At 48.5% G+C, this 21,160-nt stretch overlaps 1 protein-coding gene across 3 annotated transcripts in view; it reads right to left on the bottom strand.

The window, feature by feature from the left end:
* The window catches only part of ERICH6B (glutamate rich 6B), a 2,074,788-nt gene that overhangs the window by 215,085 nt on the left and 1,838,543 nt on the right, over positions 1 to 21,160 (bottom strand). For all 3 annotated transcript variants that reach the window (XM_069640454.1, XM_069640457.1, XM_069640455.1), the window contains one exon: positions 4,900 to 4,982. In XM_069640454.1, the coding sequence (XP_069496555.1) occupies positions 4,900 to 4,982 (83 nt within the window). The remainder of the gene's footprint in view (positions 1 to 4,899; positions 4,983 to 21,160) is intronic.

Below are 21,160 nucleotides of genomic sequence, written 5' to 3'. Positions count from 1 at the left end.
TAAATTGTTGTGTGGCATGTTTACATTTTGTATAGTAACTATGTCCTAGAAGGAGCTGGATGAAGTAATGGACGGGAATGGTATGTCGCACAAGCTTGGAAAGTCGCGCTTTCCTAGTGTGATTGTGGATATGATGTTCCTTAAGGTTGGAGGGTAGCGCCTTCCTAGTGTGTGTGTGTTTGAAGTGTCCCACTAGGATTGAAGTGCAGCGCCTTCCCCGAGTATGTTGGTATCCCACAAGTATTAGAGGGCACGCCTTTCCTGTGTGAGTGTGGGTATGATGTTCCACAAGGATTGGGGGGTCGCGCCTTCCCGGTGTACATGTGTGTGTGGTGTCCCACTAGGATTGGAGGGTAGCACCTTCCCAGTGTATATGTGGGTGTGGTATCCCACAAGGATTGGAGGGTTGTGCCTTCCCAATGTATATGTGGGTGTGTGTCCAACAGGGATTGGAGGGGAGCGCCTTCCACTAGAGGAATGATAGCAAGCAGGATGTTCCATACCAAGTTAGGGATGTAGGCATATCCCGAAATGTTGAAGAGTGCTGCATGGAAGGCAGAAAATGTAGAGAGGGGGGACGCCCTTAATGTACAGATGTGGAGTATATTGGGGCGGACGCTCTCCAACCTTTTACAAGTTGCATCTCTCCCTAAAAAGATGCCACGTTAGTGTGTTCCCCAAGTGTATCCTTTTGTGGTTTTGAATGTGTGTGTGTAGAGAGGGAGATGTGTTGTGAAGTGCTTGCAATGTATGCATGTGTATGATGAGCTAAGAGAATGTTGGTGTGCTACAGCAGAATGTTTGGGTGTGAATGCTGTGTCAAGGTTCCAGTAAAAGTCAGTTGGGAGAAGTCATCCGGGGTGATGGGACCCAGTGGTTCACTATAACAGCTTGTGAAGTAACTATAAATAAAGCTTACTTGAAGAATCTTACCTGCGGCTACTTTGTAACAGTATTGCACTTAGATGATTTGTGAATGGTAGCCAATGTATTGCACTTAGAAGAATTGTCAAAGCGAAGAATTGTCAAGTGTAGTCAATGCACTACACCTAGAAGATTTGTGAAGGCTACCCAATGTATTACACTTAGAAGAATTGTGAAGGATAGACAAGTTATCACACACAGAAGAATTATGAAGATTTGCCAAAGTATTGCCCTTAGAAGAATTGTGAAAGTTAGTCCATGTATTGCACTTAGAAGATTTGTCAAGGCTAGCCACTGTATTACACTTAGAAGAGTTGTGAATGCCAAAGAATCTTTGAGGGTAGCCAGTGTATTGATCTTCGAGGGGAGTCTGTGTATTACACTTAGAAGAAGTGAAGATTGGCCAATGTATTGCACTTAGAGGACTTTACAAGGCTAGCCAATGTATTGCACGTAGAAGAATCTCAGAGGGTAGCTAACATATTGCACTTGGAAGAATTGTGAAGGTTAGCCAACGAATTGCACTTAGAAGAATTATGAAGGTTAGCCTATGTAGGTTAGCCTATGTACTGCACTTAGAAGTATTCCAGAGAGTAACCAATGCATTGCACTTAGAAGAATTGGTAAGTTTAGCCAAGGTATGGCATTTAGAAGCATCTATTAGGGGTAGCCAAGTCATTACACTTAGAAGAATCTTGAAGGTTAGCCAACATACTGCAATTAGATCAATTGTGAGGTTTAGCTGATGCATTGCAGTCAGATGAATTTCGAGGGTAACCAGTGTATTACACTTAGCAGAATTTTGAGGGATAGCCAATAATGTTCACTTAGTAGAACACTGAGAGTAGCCAATGCGCTAACCACCCAAGCCCATACTCCTCTCCAGCATACCTCCCAAGTACTACACATGCCCTATGGGCCAGCCAAACCACACATGAAACCCACAAACCCACACCCACCATAATAAACATTCAAATACACCAAACAATCCGAGACATTGGGCCTTACCCCTCTGTATTCAACAAGCCAGTGGACACAATATAAACTCACGTAGAAAGCCGATACACACAGATGACAGTTTGTTCTGATTCTGCAAGCACAAACAGAAGAGCACCACCTCCCTCTTCCCTCACTAACCCACCCTGCACCCTTTCTTCCAGAGCCACGTGAGCGACCTGGAGACCATACTAATGGTAATGGTGTGTGGTATAGGACAACATAACATAACATAACATAACATAACATAACATAACATAACCAGTGCACAGTAATACAATCCTAATGATGCGCCACAGTTTCTATCTCGCCTCAATCATGAACCCTTTGAACATGAAGCTTTGTTTGATCTCTGTCTACTGCTTCAGAAGGCTCATATTCTCGTAGTTAGCATAAGAGACTGAACAATTAGTGAGTTTAATTTTTGTTGTTGCTGCTCCACTGAGCCTTATAAACGTACGCACTTTGGGGTTCATATTGGAATGGGCCGGAGCATAACATGTGTAAAACCAGGGGGTAATACTTGTACACCTTTATTTTGTGCTCCAGCCCATTTACTTGCTACAAAACCCAGAGGAGTTGTACAGAGGAGAGTTAACATCACTGGCCTGCTTTCCACCTGCCACTTGTGTGAGGACGTTGGGCCTCATTACAAGTTTTAGATGGTAAATCTGCCGAAATACTGCCAAACGGAATTACTGTTACTATCACGTGGTCCATAGGAGTCGATGGGCATTTTTGGCGGATTAGCAGCGGTGGAATTACTGCACCGTAAATTGGCAGATTTTTAGAGGTAAAGTGGAGCATTTACCGACAGCAACAAGCTGGAGGTGAATACACTACCTTTCCTCCAAAAATCGGCGGATTTACCACACAGTAATTCTGCCAATTGTAAATCTGCCAAAAATTAGAATTTGCCGGTGCAGGAAAAGTGGCAGTAGCGGAATTACTGCCACTTTTTTTGTCTGCACTGCCAAACTTGTAATGAGGCCATGTTTTATGCCTGCATGAGATTTTCATGCAGGCGTAAACTGAAGGGATTTATACAGAATCCACCTCGCTTTAGTACCTGCTAAAGAGCAGTTAGATTAGTAAACGCTGCCTGAAAAGCATCATTCAGGTGGAGTTTACTTTTGTGAAAAAGGAGAGTAAACATAACGAATAAAAGTGATTTTGCCTTGTTTTGCGCTTTGCTTTTGCCCAGTGCTTGAAAATTCTGGCACACATATGTGTACGTGTCGGTGGTACCCTGTGCGTAATTAGCAGTTTTTTAAATAAAAATTACCCCCTTGTTGCATTGCAAATAAGCTTTCGCAATTATTAATCAATAAGAATATCTGCCCCCTGTTCCTCGTTCTCAGACCAGTTTTCAACTTTGCTGAGAATATTCTTCACAGTTACCATGCCCTATTGGAATCTGAAAGTCTTTATTGCAAGAGCTACTCGAACAGCTCATCAGCCAGAGGTGCCTCTCTTGAAATGTGTCAAGTTCAGCATGCCGCCTTTCTCCTCAGTATGTACCTAGCAGGGAGATGTGCATGCCAGCCACCGGTGCTATGTAATCTATCTTCCTTCCTTAGGCTGCATTCTGCTCTTGCAGACGCTGAATTCCAACTCTTTACTGGTCTTGATAAAAAAACTAGGGGCAGGCAAGGCCATCTTAATTGCTAGAAATGAATAGCCAATTTCTTGATCATATGAGTATTTGTTACATGTGCAGTACAAACCTTACGAAAAACGAGTAATTGGTCCATGTATGGAAATTGATAAAAAATCATGTTTTGTGCAAATCTTTCCTTCAAGTTCAAAACATACCACACAGCGAAGTCCCGAGGTTATTATGGTGTGACGTGAGTTTAGGACGTTTGTAACAGGAATGAAGCAAGCATTCCTACAGAAGCCAGTTTGTCCCAATGAAGAACGTTTTAAGGATGTTTTCAATTATGAGTGCAAAGTTTACAAAATACATCCTACACATGGTATAATCGTAGCAATGGCCTCATTTTTTAATTCAGCAGATTAAAAAGATAATATCAGTACTACAATTATTGTTTTTCCACACACATTTTTATTGAATGAAAACCCATGGAAAAATATGTTTGGGGACGTGAGAACTTAATAAACATGCTATCTCAGAGTGAATTTCAAAGTCATATGGTAACACGAGTGACTTATATTTGAAAGGAATATCAGAAATGAATATAAACAGTCCTAGTGGACAAAAAAGATGTGTGCAGATGTAGGCACTGAAAGGTTTATGATTAGTATACCCTGCTTGCGATACCTTGGCTCAGTGATGACCATCAGTGTACTGTTTTCAACCCTTGTAATTCAGCAGAGGAGCAGGAAGAAGAGTGCATTAAGACTGGTGCTTTTTAATACCAAAATTCCTCAATATGAGTTTGGTGGTATTCTGGTGGTAAATTCACCAGAATACCACCAAATGGATCTACCGTTACCACCACTTGGTCCGGCGGATTTACTGCCAGATTGCAAGTGGTGGTAGGTGCAGTTAGTCCCCATTTTCTGTAGTCAATAGGACTCCATGGGTAGTTCAGCAGAATTACCGGCGGCAGTAATTCTGCCAATTTTTGATGATTTTGCAGCAAAAAGTTGGATAATTGACCTACACATGATGCTGGATGTAAATCCTCCACTCCAAAGCCAGCCTCGGAATATGGCGAAGCGGTAAAAGTGGCGGTAATTCCTTTGCTGCCACTTTTTACCGCTCCGTCATACTCGTAATGTGGCAGTGGAAAAACCAGCACCACACTCTGTTTTGGCATGGGTTACACTTTTGGTACTCTGGGCCTTAGAGTAAAACTGTGATGTCATTGTGTGATGCATTAGCTTAGCATTCATTTAAAAAAACACACACAACCATTAATGCTACTGAGTTGACACTCATTCACTTTGCTATATCGTGTCCTACCTGCTTTCCACTTCATGAAACGTATGTGGTAAAACATTTTTGGATACAGAACTTGACCAGTTCCATCAGGAAAAATGAGGTTGAAAATCTTCCCATTGCGGTAAAACTTGTTGACACGTGATTGGCATTTCTGTTGAAATTACAAATGCAATTTGTTAGATGGATCATGCAATGTCGTTCAGTAGTTTAATATGATTATACAGATGCTTTGATGCAATTTGACAGATTTGTGCAAATCAGCACTCCCAGTTTCTGGACCTGACTTGACAAACAAAAGTGACTCCCAAGATCTTTTGGATTGTGCAAACGTTTGTCTACCATGTTCTTTTTTGCTGCTTTCAGGTGTCCCCTAAAAAAGCCTTTTTAAAGATCCCGCTTGAATAGTCAGCCTTTATGTGGAATGAGTCCAAACTTGCTGTAGAACATCATGGCAGTTATAATTAAGAAATGAGCGGGTAGGGAACAAAGGGGAGTTAAGGACTTTGCAAGTCCTGAGACTGATAACTCGAACAACTAAAAGGGTCATTTTGATAATCCTGCAAAATGTTAGAGGCATCAAAACACACACAGACAAGTTCATACAGGCGAACATTTCGCTACTAAAATCTGTAAGAATCTCTGGGTTCTGTTGGAACTCAGGCAGACCACCTTCAAAAAGTACTATGACGAGGAAGAGGGACGTGGAGGTAAATATATTTTATAATCATAAGTACTCTTGCATAAGAAGCAGAAATGAATTGGGTGCACGTCTTTGTAGGAAGACAAGACTGTGTGCCCCTCGAGGGCCAATGAACCTTAAAGCCTCTTCAAGGCTTATTCAGATTTCTCTGGTCTTATGGTCTAAAATATGTTGACTTTATCCCCCAACCTAAGGTATTCTGACAAACTCTGTATCACATTTCACTCAGCTACAGTGCAACTGATCTTAAAAATACAACCGATGGCACAATTGGTGTCAGGGTATTAACTGTTCAAATTTGAAAATAATGTATTTTTGTACAGAGTTAACACCAGGCTATTAACTGGGCAGTATTTCTGACAAAACAAATGCACAGGCAACTTTCAGGTTGCCACAGAGACTCCCTGCCCTTGCCCAGCTGAAGATGTATCGGCACCCAGTTCAACATAATTGTTGGATACCCCGCTTGCTTAGAGCGGAAAGCAGTCAGAGGCACCTGTGAGGTACATACATTAGGGATACCAAGCAATACAGCTGCGGGGTAATAGCCACTGATTATCACGAGATGGCCAGCCGGCAGGGAGCTAAAACACAAAACACCCACTGAAAAGCTGTAAATTCTTCTATGTCAGCAAGTGCCTACTGTGGAGGAACTAGTGTGAAAAGACAATGAGCTGATAACACTTCTGGATACCATAAGGGAAGTGATGGCCACAAAGGCTCCCACAAATGCAGCTTGTAAGGCAAGCGACGCAAAGAGTGGATTTAAAGCCCTAGAATGAAATAAATAAAGAGATAAATATATTGCTGTGTAATAAGACTGCTGACTGGCAACATGGGGCAGTTGCTGGGGGGCCTCCCTGAAGCTCATGGCCCCTCAAAGGCCATGATGCGATAATACTGATTTCTAGTGACTGTGCTTATGTCAACACGCAGCTTCCCAAAATCAATGCCTTTGGGAGATGTGAGGCACGGAATAGAAGTGCACAGGGAAGAACGAAGAGTGCGAGCAGGACTGTGCTTGCACAGTGGTTTGCCTCATCGGGGACCAGCAAGTGTATGTAAAATTTGATGGAAAGTTTAATGAACAGGCCCAAGGAACCCTTGCTTTTTACCTTAATTTGATCCCAAGTAGCTAAGGGATCACCATTGGCATCTGAGTATTCTGCTCCCTAACCCAAGGAGTTTTTTCTTCTTCCCCCCGTGTTTCTGTTAAACTGTCATTAATACTCTTCTCTTGTATAGTTTCCTATCACCATAATAACAGGCCGGCCTAGTATGGCCGACAACTTAACCTTGAGCTATGATGATGATGATCAGATTAGAGACATACTTTGTGGCCCCTCACTTTTTGACTCTACGGGCTTAGATGAGACAGGCACTAGCCCAAACACTGCTAATGACTTACTTAAATTAAAAAAGAAAAATTTTCGTACCACGCTCCATGGTCATTTCCTTAAGGAGTACCTTAAAAAGATTACCATTCCGGCCGGACTCATTGTCCGAAATGAACCGTGTGTATTTTTAGATGACCAAGAATACAAGAATAACTTCAGCTATATTGCGACAAAATGTAGCCGGGATCTAATGGTGCTAACTATTTCAACAGCCCAACGATTAGGTGTTATTGTCCAGCAGGAATTAGATACAGCGGAACAACTGTTTATTAATGATCCCTCAATCACAAATGCCAAGGACAAACTAGCAGAAATTAATAAAACCTTCCAGGAGTTTAAAGACACTACCTTGGCAAAGAAAACAAAGAAATTGGCTAAAGACATTGCAGAATTTAAAACTCGGGTGATATATCCATATCTTGACCCTAACTACACATCTATCACTGCAAACCAAAGGAACCAAGCAGGGGGTGCACAGCAAAGACGCCGAGTAACGTTCTCGGGTAGCAGTAGTTCATCAGGGTCGGATAGTGACTTCTACTATCGTCACTTCTATAACCCTTTTCAAGGGCCCCCTCAACCTTTTTTAGGGGCAGGTCCATCACGAGGCCCCAGCCCAGTTTGGTTCCCTCCCCAATTTCAACCATGGGGACGAACCCAGAGACGGCCACGCTTCCGCAGGAGGAGCAATCGACCAGCAACGAACCAGTAAACTTACCAGTATTTAACTTATCACAAGTACCGCTTACAACGATGGAACTTCAAGTTCTCTCCAAATGTCTTTCATTTATTCCAACACATCCTACTGATTGGTTCAGTGTGCACTCCGAGATCAAAAGATTCTTTAGGTCAGTTAGACTCAAGATCTTTTTTTCAGATATCCAGGGTGCATCGGATGAAAGTGAAACAGGGTTACACCCACCCTCTACATTCATCCCGGAAGACAGCACTATGCCAGCTGAACTCCTTACATTTGAGAAATGTATTCTAAGAGACCTTAACCAGCTACAAAAACAGCATAGGACTGTTCGCTACAATCTAACACAAGCAGAGAGACTAGCCTTAAAATCCCTCAGCAGTAACTCAAAAATTGTCATCAAACCTGCGGATAAGGGTGGGGGCATAGTAATACTAAATCAGTCTCAATACCACGCTATGGTACAAGACCTTCTCAGTGTACCAGGCAGTTACCGCCCCCTCCGCAAGGATCCAATTAAAGACATCCAGAAGATGATTTCAGAAATCACAGATTATGCCTTACTACACTCCTGGATCACTCCAAAAGAAGCACAATTTCTTAACAAACCCGACTGTTCCACCCCTAAATTTTATGCCATTCCTAAAATCCATAAAGACTTGGCTAAACCACCGGGGCGGCCTATATTAGCAGGCTGTGGTACCGTTTTGGAACCAGTCTGCCAATTCATTGACAAATATTTACAACCTATTAGCCAACAAACAGAGACATGTCTAAGATATAGTACTGCAGTAATTTCTCTGTTTGAAGGCAAGACCTTTGACCCAGCTACCAGCCTTCTGGTCACACTAGCTATCACGGCATTGTATTCTAACATCCCACACGATGAGGCTATGGACTGTATCAGAAACAATCTGACCCATTCTGCATCAAGTTTCAAAGCTCCCACTGAATTTCTCATGGAATTACTCTCCCTGGCACTTACCAGGAACTACTTTGTATATCAAAATCAATTTTATCAGCAAACCCAAGGCACTGCAATGGTTGCGGCCTTCGCCCCCAGCCTGGCCATCATTTTTATGGCTGATTTTGAGTCCAAATTCATTTTTTCTGACATTAATCCATATCGCCAATATATCGAGAGCTGGAGGCGCTGTATAGACGACATAATCTTCATCTGGCACGGCACCTCCCAGGAACTTGACTCCTTTCTTCTCTGGTTGAACTCTTGCCACCGGACGATTAAATTTACTCATGATATGAGCAATATCGAAATCCCTTTTCTTGATTTACTCATTCAACATAAGGCCAACCAACTGGTCTGTTCTCTTTTTACCAAGCCCACAGATCGTAATACATTACTGCATTACGACAGTTACCACCCACGCACTCTGAAAGAAAATTTACCCTATTCCCAGTTTCTACGCATTAGACGGAACTGTACATCCATAGCAGATTATGTCCAACATGCTACTAACCTGACCAGTTCCGCCAGCGAGGGTACCCCAAAAAATTAATACCAATTCCAATAAACGAGCAAGATTCACCCCTCGGGACACCCTGCTACTACCTAAAAATGTGGAGCCACAGGACAAACTAGTATGTGCCCTTACCTATAGTCCACATTCCTTTCTCATTAAAAAAGCAATTAAGAAGCATTGGTCAGTGGCACAATTAGCTTTACCAGCTGAACCATTGCCGATCTTCGCCATGAAGAGACAAAAGAATCTCAAGGACCAACTAGTCCATGCCTCCTCTTCACTAAAATCTTCTAGATCCACTACGACCAGTTGGGACCTTCGCCCACTGATGGGTAACTTTCCCTGCGGGTCCTGCTCTATTTGTAAATTTGTGATGAAGACAAAAACAGTCCTGGTGCATGGCAAACTTTGGGAACTGAGACACTATTCAAATTGCAAGACTTCCTGTGCTATCTATTGCATTGAATGCCCGTCTGGGCTTAAATATATTGGAAAAACTACACGGCCAGTACACACTAGAATCACGGAGCACCGCTCCAGGATTCGATGTAAGTCAATTAACTCACCACTAGTGAGCCATTACATGGAATACGGCCACTCTACAGAGGATCTGTGCTGGTGCGTGATTGATGTTGTCAAAAACTCTTCCAACCCCTCTCAAACTCTGTCCACAAAGGAGGCTCGTTGGATTTTCCAATTGGACACCATTTCCAATGGTCTTAATGAGTTATCTCCGCTTTGGCACTAAGGCAATATTTATTTAATTAACTAGTCCTCTTCAAAAAAAACTTTTTTACAATTTTTTCATAATTTTTGCATTTATGCATTTCTATATGTTTCTTTTTACCAATGTTTTTCATTGGTTGGTTTTCAATTTTCTTTCATGCAGTTTCGAATTTGGTAGAATCAACACTCCATATGCTTTGGGGTGTGCTGCCCCTTTTCGCTTTGTAATGTTTTTTTCCCTAGGATTAGTACCATTTGCATATAGCACATAATGCCTGGCTTCACTAAAGTTTCAGCAAGCCTGCAATGTAGTGTTAATCCCCTGTCTATGTCCGGTCATTCACTCATAGGATTAGTACCCTTTGCATATAGTAAATAATGCCTGGCTTCACTAACGTCCCAGCAAGCCTGTAATGGTAGTGTTAGTCCCTTGTTTGTGTCCGGTCATTGATAGAAGGGCTCCATTTTGCTTTCCATTCACTTTGTTAGTCCAAGTCCCCTTTCTTTGTCTGCCTTTTCCATTCAGTGTTACATGCCTTCGAGTTGAGTGCTACTACACCCCACTGGCTGCCTTTTTCTTCACTGTGAAGAATAGCGGTTACACGCAGCATTTTCCAGAAGCAAGCCGCAGCTTTCTTTAGAAGCAAGTCATCTGCTGCTTCTACATGGTAGAAGTCAACTGTAAGTTCCACTTTACTTACTTTTCTCACTAAGCCATGACTGACCCACGCGCTGGGCGTTTTATTTACACTGCCTAACTCACATGTTGGGCTTGTCATTTTTTACTATTATGCAGCACTGCCATACTCATTAACCCATAGCCTGATACCACCAGCCCCAGGCTAGGAGTTTTCGTGTCCTGCGCAAAATACGAAGCGCTCCATGGGCATCCACATATTCATATGGTGAGTTTTTGTTACCTTTACCATACCTGCACACCAGCTGTATTAAATTACCGCTGCACATAATCTATCGCCACTTTTATGTCTTTGTTCTCCCCCTCTTTCACTTTAGGTGAAAATTCCAGATTCAGTTTGTTTTCTAATTGCTAAACCCAAATAATGTGCTGAATGCATGACATCTTGCATGGTGAGCACATGATGTGCCCTCTGAGGTACGTTCTGCCATGTTTTGATTTATGTGCCTTTCTTTTGCACAGCATTTTTTGCATTCTATCACACACATTTTTCACTATATGATCACATCTTTCACTTATTTTTCTCACGAGGTGACTTACAGGGTAATTCATAGAATTTCGCTGAAAAGTGTCGCAAGCGGCTGGCGCAGAGTGTCCGCGTGCGATTGACTGCGCCAGGCACGTGCGCTAAAACCGATTTCCGCGCACAGCGTATTCATGGATTTCATGCTCCCAAACCAGCCGTGGCGCAGAGTATCGCAGCGACCCTGCAGCAGCGCCAGTAACGCCCCCAAGAACGCCCTCGCGCAAGGAAAAGCCATCAAAATCGCTAAATCATCGCAAAGGGCTGCGCTAACCCTGGACCAGTTTACAGGGCTGCCAAACAAGGAACGCAAAGCGGGTAACGTGCATATCAGGGGTACGCGTGAAGTTATACACGCGATTAGCCAGGGTACGTGTATTACAGGGGTACGCGGGAAGTTATACACGCGATTAGCCAGGGTACGTGTATTACAGGGGTACGCGGGAAGTTTAACACGCGATTAGGCAGGGTACGTGTATTACAGGGGTACGCGGGAAGTTTAACACGCAATCCCTGTATGCGGGAAGTTTAACACGCGATTAGCCAGGGTACGTGTATTACAGGGGTACGCGGGAAGTTTAACACGCGATTAGCCAGGGTAAGTGTATTACAGGGGTACGCGGGAAGTTTAACACGCGATTGGCCAGGGTACGTGTATTACAGGGGTACGCGGGAAGTTTAACACGCGATTAGCCAGGGTAAGTGTATTACAGGGGTACGCGGGAAGTTTAACACGCGATTAGCCAGGGTACGTGTATTACAGGGGTACGCGGGAAGTTTAACACGTGATTGGCCAGGGTACGTGTATTACAGGGGTACGTGGGAAGTTTAACACGCGATTGGCCAGGGTACGTGTATTACAGGGGTACGCGGGAAGTTATACACGCGATTAGCCAGGGTACGTGTATTACAGGGGTACGCGGGAAGTTTAACACGCGATTAGCCAGGGTACGTGTATTACAGGGGTATGCGGGAAGTTTAACACGCGATAGGCCAGGGTACGTGTATTACAGGGGTGCGTGGGAATCATCACACACGATTAGGCTGGGTGGGTCCTCACAGGTGTTCCCTGTACACCCTCCACGGCCCCTGCAGGCAGCCTACAAAACAGGGGACTACCCTGCACACCTGCTCATGTCCCCCTGCACCCCCACCCCCCAGCAGTGCAGGGGCAGCCTCCACCAGGCCCCCACTCATGTCTCCCACCACTCCCACCCTCCCGCCACCAGGGGCAGCCTCCACCAGGCCCCCACCCATGTCTCCCACCACCCCCACCCCCCCGCCACCAGGGGCACTCTCCACCAAGCCCCCACCCATGTCTCCCACCACCCCCACCAGTGCAGGGGCACCCTCCACCAGGCCCCCACCCATGTCTCCCAACACCCCCACCCACCAGCACTGTGGGGCACGTGGCCAGCAGGCAGTCAGGCAGCAGCAGATGGCAGGTGGGAGCGTGCTCAGGGCTCTGGGGGGCAGTAATTTGGCCTCCTGGCCAGGAGCGTGGTCTCTCGTGTGTGAACGCGTGGACAGCCTGATAGGGAGTGAAATCCCACACGTCAGCAAAGGCCCTTAGCGCGTAAACCCGTCAACAGCATATGCGCGCCTATAGTCACCTGCACGTGCAGGAAATTGTTGCGTGACACGTCCCAGTGTCAAAGCGTGTGATTGGTGAAAATGGATGTACACGCAGAAGTGACAAAGCGTGTGATTGGTGAAAATGGATCTACACGCAGAAGTGACAAAGCGTGTGAATGGTGAAAATGGATCTACACGCAGAAGTGACAAAGCGTGTGATTGGTGAAAATGGATCTACACGCAGGAGTGACAAAGCGTGTGATTGGTGAACGTACACGCCGCGTAAGTGACGCTGTACGTGTGGGCCTGTATATAAGGTACATGTAGAACACCATTTCCTTGTACGTGCTTTTCGTGGAGAGCGAGTGGGTGAATTCTGTACTTCTTGTCGTTTCACACGCGATTTACTTCACAGCGTTTCCAGTTCGTATTCCCTGTTACCTCTGACAGCTTTTTCTCTTTTTTCTCTTTTACTGGTTTACCTGGGCCTGTTCCCTCAAACAGTGTCCCCTTCTACTGTTGTCCTGTCTTCTCAGACAGCGTACACATCTTCTTTTGGCGGGGGTTTAGCCAGCCAAACGCGCTCATTCTTCACGCTCTTTTACCTGGCAGACGGTGAGTCACACACGTATCCAACTTCTGTGCTTGCCCCGTGTGTAGCCTACCCCTTCAGAGGTCATTCTAGGCTGCGTGTGACACGCATACGTTCATTCTTGTGTTACTGGGTGCCACAGCGTAGTGCAGGTTTTTCTTTCTGCACACGTGGTCTAGGAGGGGTTGCGTGCACGTCATCTCCCTTTTTTGGGCCTCCTGTGCGTTGCGTGACCCGTCATCTTTCCCCAGGGGTTACAATCAGCCGTGATAGAGCACTAGGGTACAATTACCATCTGGTACCCAACCCCTTTGACCCCCAATTGCCCAGGACAATTGTCTACAGCCACTCCCATACGCACATTAATATCAGTGCCATGGCTGGGAGGCGAGGATTCCGTAAGGGTGGCAAAGGTGGAAGAGCCACAAGTGGTGGCCGTGGTGGATCCGGTAGGGGACGTGGTCGTAACTTGCAGGGTGAGCCCGTCCCCCCATGTGTGGAGGACCAGTCAAGGGCACCCATCATCCCCCCCCCCTCCCCTCCCTCCCCCCCTCCCGTTGAGGCTGAAGTGGCTGACACCATCCATGCTCAGCCCTTGTTGGACCAGCCCATTGTGGCACCAGACCTGGCTGACTCCATGGCTGACTTCCAGGTCAGCAGGGCTACGACACGTGCGCTGGTGCACGTTGATGCCATCATGCCACGTGGATCTGGGGCAGCAAGGTCATCTGCTGCACCAAGGAGGCAGGGCGGAGTGGCTGCAGGGGCAGCTGCGGCTCCATCCACCCCAGCCCTCACACACCCAGCCAGGACAGTGTCGGTCCTAGTCCATGCTGCTGACATTCCCCCTGACACCATCACACTAGAGCCAATGCCTGCACCAACTCCCATGCTGAGTGTGCAATCCCACACTCCTGATACAGAGTCCACCAGGGCTCCTGCCCCTAGTGTCCAGAGCGGCGCAGTACACTCAGGATCACCACCACCTTCCAAGCGGAAGAGGAAGAGTGCTCGTCCGGCACAGGCTGATGCCCCAGACACGGCTACACAGTCCGGCCCGTCCAGGAAGCCCAGCTTCACGGATGACGAACTGAATGCACTTGTCGAGTATGTGTCCGGACATGACAACGAGATGGTCATTGTTGCAGGATCCAAGACCACACCTGCACAACGCCAGGCACACTGGCAGACCGTTGCGGACATCGTAAGTGCCCTTGGAATCGTGAGGCGCACAGCCAATGATTGCTATAAGCGCTGGAATGACCTAAAGCGCAGGGCAAAGAGTAAGCTGGCCTCAAGTCATGCCGCAACTCTAGTGACTGGAGGTGGGTCTCCAGTAGTAGACATGGAACTCACTCCACATGAGTCAGTGGCTGGGACCTACGTCACGGAGGAACAGATCCAAGGCGTGGGAGATCTGGCTGATTACGAGGCATTGTCCGGTGAGTGCACATGCATGTGTGTGTCATCCATGTGCATGGTGTGTGTGTGAGGGCTTCTGTTTGGGTGCCAGGTGAGAGTGTGTGCGCCTCAGTCGTATGGGTCAGCCATGTGCTTCATGCAATACTTCCTGCGCAGCTGCATTTGGCCATAGCAGTATCCCTTCTGCCAACAGTAGACATCTAGCACAACTGCACGCCAGTTGCCCTTGAAGTGTCACCTTGACACAACATATTTGCTTATTTTTCACTGTTCATTCAGTCAGTTTGTTTGCATTCCACCACTTTCACTAGGCATGTCGCTGTCCACTAGTCACATGTCTGACATGGGTATGGTAAAGTGGAGTGACTTTGTTACCTGGATATCATTTGTACACACATGTCCCTGTGCAATTTGACCATTTCAGACTGGCAGCTCCAGGTGAAAAATCTGACCTGTTAGAATCAGAAAAGCTATTACATGCGGGAACTGGACTGAATGAATAGGTGCTGCCCTCCTCTCCATCTTCACTCAATAGCAATGGTACATGCCATCTGTGTGATGGCATGTGTGTTTCACCTGCCAATCACAGGCCAATGTGTGATGCCACTGCCAGGCAGCATGCAGAAAATTTGTTCATCTTCCATCTTGGTGTCATCAGTGTGTGCCATTTGCCTGCACTTCATACGCAGTGAGGGTGCATGCATGGGAGGGTTTTAGTCATGTGGGACATGTGTCAATCAAGTACTGGTTCTCTTGCTTCTCAGCCCTCAATGTGTGCCATGGTGCTAATGCCTGTTTCCATTACTTTGTTTTCATGTCTTTGCAGGGGAAGACGCACCTGATACTGCTGGGGTTGTGGAGATGGTGCAGACCCAGGAGGTGTCCCAGGGCCGACCAACCACCAGTGAGGGACGTGGTGTGGTGGTGGGGGAGAACCCACAAGTGCTGCAGGTCGTGCTCTCAAGGTGTGTCTCTGGCTGCACCTCCCCCGAGCTGTACTCAGGTGTTGATTCGGATGAGACCTACGTGCCGTCGCAGGTGAGTGTTCCAGGGAGGGATTCTGTTCTGTCTCACCCACCAGCACCAGGGTCAGTACCCTCCATGGGGATGTCAGTGTTGGCAGCTACGCCTTCGGTGGTTACGGATGCAGGGTCAAACTCCGCGACATCTGATCCTGTTCCTGGGCCAGCAGATCAGAGGGGGATTGCAGTCCTGCAGCCTCAGGCAGTGCCGGCACAGCAAGGCGCAGTTCGCCTTGCCCCAGACAGGTGTGGTGCCCGCCGACGTGGTGGCCGTACGCCACCCGGCAATACCGCATGGGAGCAATCCATTTACGGTATGGCTACCCAACAGGCTGCATCATCCGAGATGATGGCTCAGGCCATGGATAGGGTGGCCACTTCCATTGTCCCCCCAGAAAGGCTGATGGAGCGACTAGAGCAGGCAACCGACTCCATCTGCCAGTCACACAGGGAGGACATGTTGGGGTCCAACAGGGACAGGCGGGCGGCACTGGCGACTCTGCAGGAGGCCATCTCCATTGAGTCCCAGGGCCACAGGGAAGCCCTGAGGCAGGAGCTCCTACACCTCAGGACGACTCTTGTTGAGCTTGAGGCTTCAACACACCAAAGGACAGAACAGCAGCTGGAGCGTCTCACCCGTACGCTCTCAGCTGAGATGCAGGCAACGAGGGCGGAGGTCCGGGCATCCCGTGAGTTGTTGCATGGGGACCTCCGCACACTCATCCTCCAGAACCAGACCTACCACACCCGCATGCTTGCAGCCATGGAGGAGCAGACTAGGGCCTTGCGTGGGCTGCCTCCCATAGTGCAACCACCTCCGGATGCAGCTGCACAGGGTGATAATAGCGACAGCAGTGATACTCCCACAATAGGGTAGCCGTGTGGGCCATGAGCCCATGGAGGTGTTTTATCTTCCCAGGATCCACGCAGGTGGGTTCTGGTGTGCATCCTGTCCTCGGACCTCCTGGGTGGCCTCCCCAACCCCCCCGGGCCCATCAATGGCCATTTTTGATTCTTTCTTATTTTTATTTTTATTTTGATTTCTTTTATTCCCAATTTTTTTGGGACGATCTGTTGGCTTCGATCTGTTGGCTCCGATCTGTTGGCTCCGATCTGTTGGCTCCGATCTGTTGGCTCCGATCTGTTGGCTCCGATCTGTTGGCTCCGATGTGTTGGCTTCGATGTGTTGGCTTCGATGTGTTGGCTTCGATGTGTTGGCTTCGATGTGTTGGCTTCGATGTGTTGGCTCCGATGTGTTGGCTCCGATGTGTTGGCTCCGATGTGTTGGCTTCGATGTGTTGGCTTCCGTGGTTCCTGTGGGCATACGCTGCATTGTGGCTGGGCACATGCAGGCTTGTAATGTATTTGGTTCAGATGCTTGGGTTTGAGTCACACACACCCCTCCTGCTTCCCGTTTCCATGGGCTTGCAAAGGGTGTGCCCAAGTGACAGTGAATTACACAGTGACGTTGGACTCCCATGAGCTGTGTGGCCAGTCTGTAGTCAATACTGTGTATACATTCATAGTGCATATTGCTGTTTTGTTGTACACTGCATGTTGCATTGATGTGTAACTCTTCTTCTGTGTCTACCTCCCAATTTGCAGGTCCCTTCCTCAAGTCCACACAAGGACCTCTAGTCTGGCGATGGGGACCATGTTGGCAGCAGTGCACCTACAACTCTACATGGCGCCAACACTGCACAGTTGGTAGTGGTGGGAGTGCAGGCATTTCCAGGTGGTGAGACTACTAATATGTAACATTTTTGATGTCATGTTAATGGTACTACGTGCTCAAGTATGTTGTTGGTCCGGCATTGCTGTGAGCATTTCAGGTGTTGCAGGTTTCTAATAGTGCCACTGTACATAGTGAGAGTGATGTCATGTTGTGGGGATTACTTTGTTTACCTGCAATTAGCATGACATGGCACGGTGTGTCGTGTGGCAGTGCTGGGGTTGGGTTGGCTGACATGGCACTGTCCTCTTGTTGCATTTTGCAAGTGGGTATTCATTTTAGCTGCTTCAATGTGTAACTTCACAAAACTGCATTGGTGGTGTCTGTGTGGGTAGGGATGCACACATTGTGACACTTCCAGGTGAACAATCTCAGGCTGACATGGAATTCCCGGTTCATTCTCCACACATTCAGGATCAGTGTCAGGTTGAGTCATCATTGATTGTCAGATGGAATGTGCCAGGGCAGTGTGCACTCCACAGGGGTGTGATTTCTATGTGAAGTAATTAGCCACTAGCTGTGTACGGGCTGCCTCCCCCCGTGCCCTTTCCCCTCCCATGCGCAGCGGCTGTGCATGTGGTTGGGGATGTGGGGCCACCACCATGTCCATGGCCAGGCCCCGGCGTGTTGCAACGTTGTGCAGGACACATGCTGCCACTATGATCCTGCACACTACTGGGGGAGCGTATAACAGCTGCCCGCCAGAACGGTCAAGGGAGCGAAAGCGTGACTTTAGCACTCTGAATGTGCGCTCCACTATGCCCCTGGTTGTAATGTGGGCTGTGTTAAATCTTACCTGGGGTGGCGTGGTGGGGTTCCGAATTGGCGTCATCATGTGGGGGCTGAGAGGGTAGGCACTGTCCCCTGTGGAGGTGGGGATTGGTATCATTGGTGAGGTTGTGACCTTGCTCAGTATCCAACATGCATGCATGTGCAGTGGCATACATACTCACCAAGCAGCCATGTATCGCCATGCCGCCCAGCTTCTAGGTCCCGGCTTAGGGTGGACATTCGGTAAATGAAGCTGTCGTGGGTGGAGCCGGGATAGTTGGCATATACTGAGGTGATGATTCCCTTGGCATTACATGCTACCTGCACGTTGATGGAATGCCAGTGCTTGCGGTTCCTATAGATGTGCTCAGATGCCCTGGGGGGACGTAGAGCCACATGGGTGCAGTCGATGGCACCTAGCACTTTGGGGAATCGTGCCACTGCGTAAAAATCCAGGGCGGCAGCATGCCTTTCTGCAGGTGTTCTGGGCAGGTATATGTGCCTGCGGACTGATGGGCGTGCAGTCATGATGTTCAAGACCTGGTGTAGGCAGCGTGACTGGGTGGCCTGTGACACCCCACCCACTATGGCACTTGTCCGCTGAAATGATCCAGTGGCTAAGAAGTGCAGTACATTGAGGACCTTCTCCAGGGGGCTGAGTGCTTTGGGAGCACAGGGTGGGTGATGTGAGGTCATCCTCCCACTCACTCACCAGGTCCAGTATGATGTGTGGTGGAAACCTGTACCTCCCATACACCTGGTCATCAGGCATCCCGAAAAGGCTGGTTCTGGGTGTGAATATTCTGGCCCTGACTATCCTCCTCCTCCTCCTTTGGTAGCCCACTGCCACTGCTGCTAGGAACGGTATGTTCATCCTGGCGTCTGAGCTTGTTATTGTTAAAGTCCGCAATTTATGCTTAGCGCGTGTTCTAGGCGAGCGTGTGACCCGCGCACCCCTGGAATCCAGTTCCCAGTCCAATAGCGTGTGGAAATTCACACGCACCACGGGATACAGCGTGTGACCCGCGCACCCCTGGAATCCAGTTCCCAGTCCTATAGCGTGTGGAAATTCACACGCACCACGGGATACAGCGTGTGACCCGCGCACCCCTGGAATCCAGTTCCCAGTCCAATAGCGTGTGGAAATTCACACGCACCACGGGATACAGCGTGTGACCCGCGCACCCCTGGAATCCAGTTCCCAGTCCAATAGCGTGTGGAAATTCACACGCACCACGGGATACAGCGTGTGACCCGCGCACCCCTGGAATCCAGTTCCCAGTCCAATAGCGTGTGGAAATTCACACGCACCACGGGATACAGCGTGTGACCCGCGCACCCCTGGAATCCAGTTCCCAGTCCAATAGCGTGCGGAAATTCACACGCACCACGTGATACAGGTTCGCTGACGTACTTGCGTGTGTAAGTGGCCGCGCACCCATTAAATACACGTACATAGGCCAATCGCGTGTACGCGCACTTTTGTCCAATTACACGCGATGACACTCTGACGTGCAGTATCTCCACGTGTGCCCCGTCATCACGTGCTGAGTGGGGAACACCCGTGCGGGTCACGTCACAGACGCGCTTACGCGCTGAGGGACTCTGGTCCAATAGAATCGCGTATGCGTGCTGACGCGCTTACGCGCTAAGGGCCTTTCCTCGGATTTCACGCTGACGTGCAGGATTTTCACGTGCCAAATCACTCCGTATCAAGCTGGCCACGCGAAAACACACGGAAGCCCACGCTCCTGCCCAGAAGGCCGAGTTACTGCCCCCCAGTGCCCCGAGCAGCCTCCCACGTGCCATCTGCTGCTGCCTGCCTGCCTGCCTGCCTGCTGCCACCGTGCCCTGCCATTTGGTGCCTGCACATCAGCCATCTGCAGGGGTCCAGTTGCTGTGTCCACCCCTGCTGGAACTGAAGACTCCCGACTGGTATTACATCACTCCACAGCCCAGCCCCAGGACCCAGTTGCCCACCCACACCTGCCTCTGGGGTTGCCATGTCGGGCACTTCCACATCTGGCACCAGTGGCAACCCCAGGCCAGAGGGGCAGAGGGGCACCAGCTTCACTGTCACCGAAGTTGGTGTCCTGGTGGAGCATGTCCTGGGGCAGTATGATGCCCTCTTTGGATCGTCCCGCGCCAGCAAGGAAGGACGGCAGAGGATCTGGGCCGACTGTGTGGTTGCCATCAACGCGGAGGGGGTGGCAACCCGCGACGTCCTGAAGATCAAGAAGCGCTGGGAGGACTTGAGGTCCAGGACCCTTGTGAAGGCCCGGCGCCTCGTGGAGGGGGGCCGGGGCCGCATGAGTTCCATCCAGATGAGGGTCCTGGAACGCGTACGCCCAGCGCTCCACGCCCAGATCCTTGAGAGGGAGGCCCGTCTGGAGTTGAGCGGTAAGTGTCCATGCATTACTGTGTGAGACAGGGCATGTTGCGGTGTGCTGGTTCTATGATACTTGCCTGTATGTGTGCCATAGGCCATGTATGCATGTATGTGTGCAGGGACATCATGGTAATGCATGTGCGACCAGTGATGTGTGATGCACATGGTTGTTGCATGTGTTGAAATGCCGCATGGGGAGCCCTATTCAGATTTTGAACATGAGAGCATGCCAGTCTCTGTACCTGGACATGGGTGGGGGTGAGGGATGGGTGCTGATGCCAGGTACATATATGGTAGCCATGTCTGTGTGCCTGACCTGCGTGTCTGTGACTTGTGCATGCCATGGATGCATGACACATGTGTGTGACAATGCAGAGATTCAGTAAAGCAGCCAAATTACCCTTGTATCCGCTGTGTTTGGTGTGTTTGGGGCCAGATGGATGTGACTGAGGTGAAGTGTGTGCATGTGATGGGCATGAGGCATGATGCATGTGAGTTACATATCATTGAATGTTTCAAGAGTCCATTGGACATGCATGGAAATGTCCATGGCATGCACCATGCCTGTTACTGTGTGTGTTTTGCCTGGACTGACCCATGTGTTG

This window comes from Ambystoma mexicanum, chromosome 7q, assembly GCF_040938575.1.
Source record: "Ambystoma mexicanum isolate Mex_15411 chromosome 7q, UKY_AmexF1_1, whole genome shotgun sequence".
NCBI lineage: Eukaryota > Metazoa > Chordata > Amphibia > Caudata > Ambystomatidae > Ambystoma > Ambystoma mexicanum.
The sequence above is the reverse complement of the archived record's forward strand: the minus strand, read 5'-3'. Positions and strand labels throughout refer to the sequence as shown.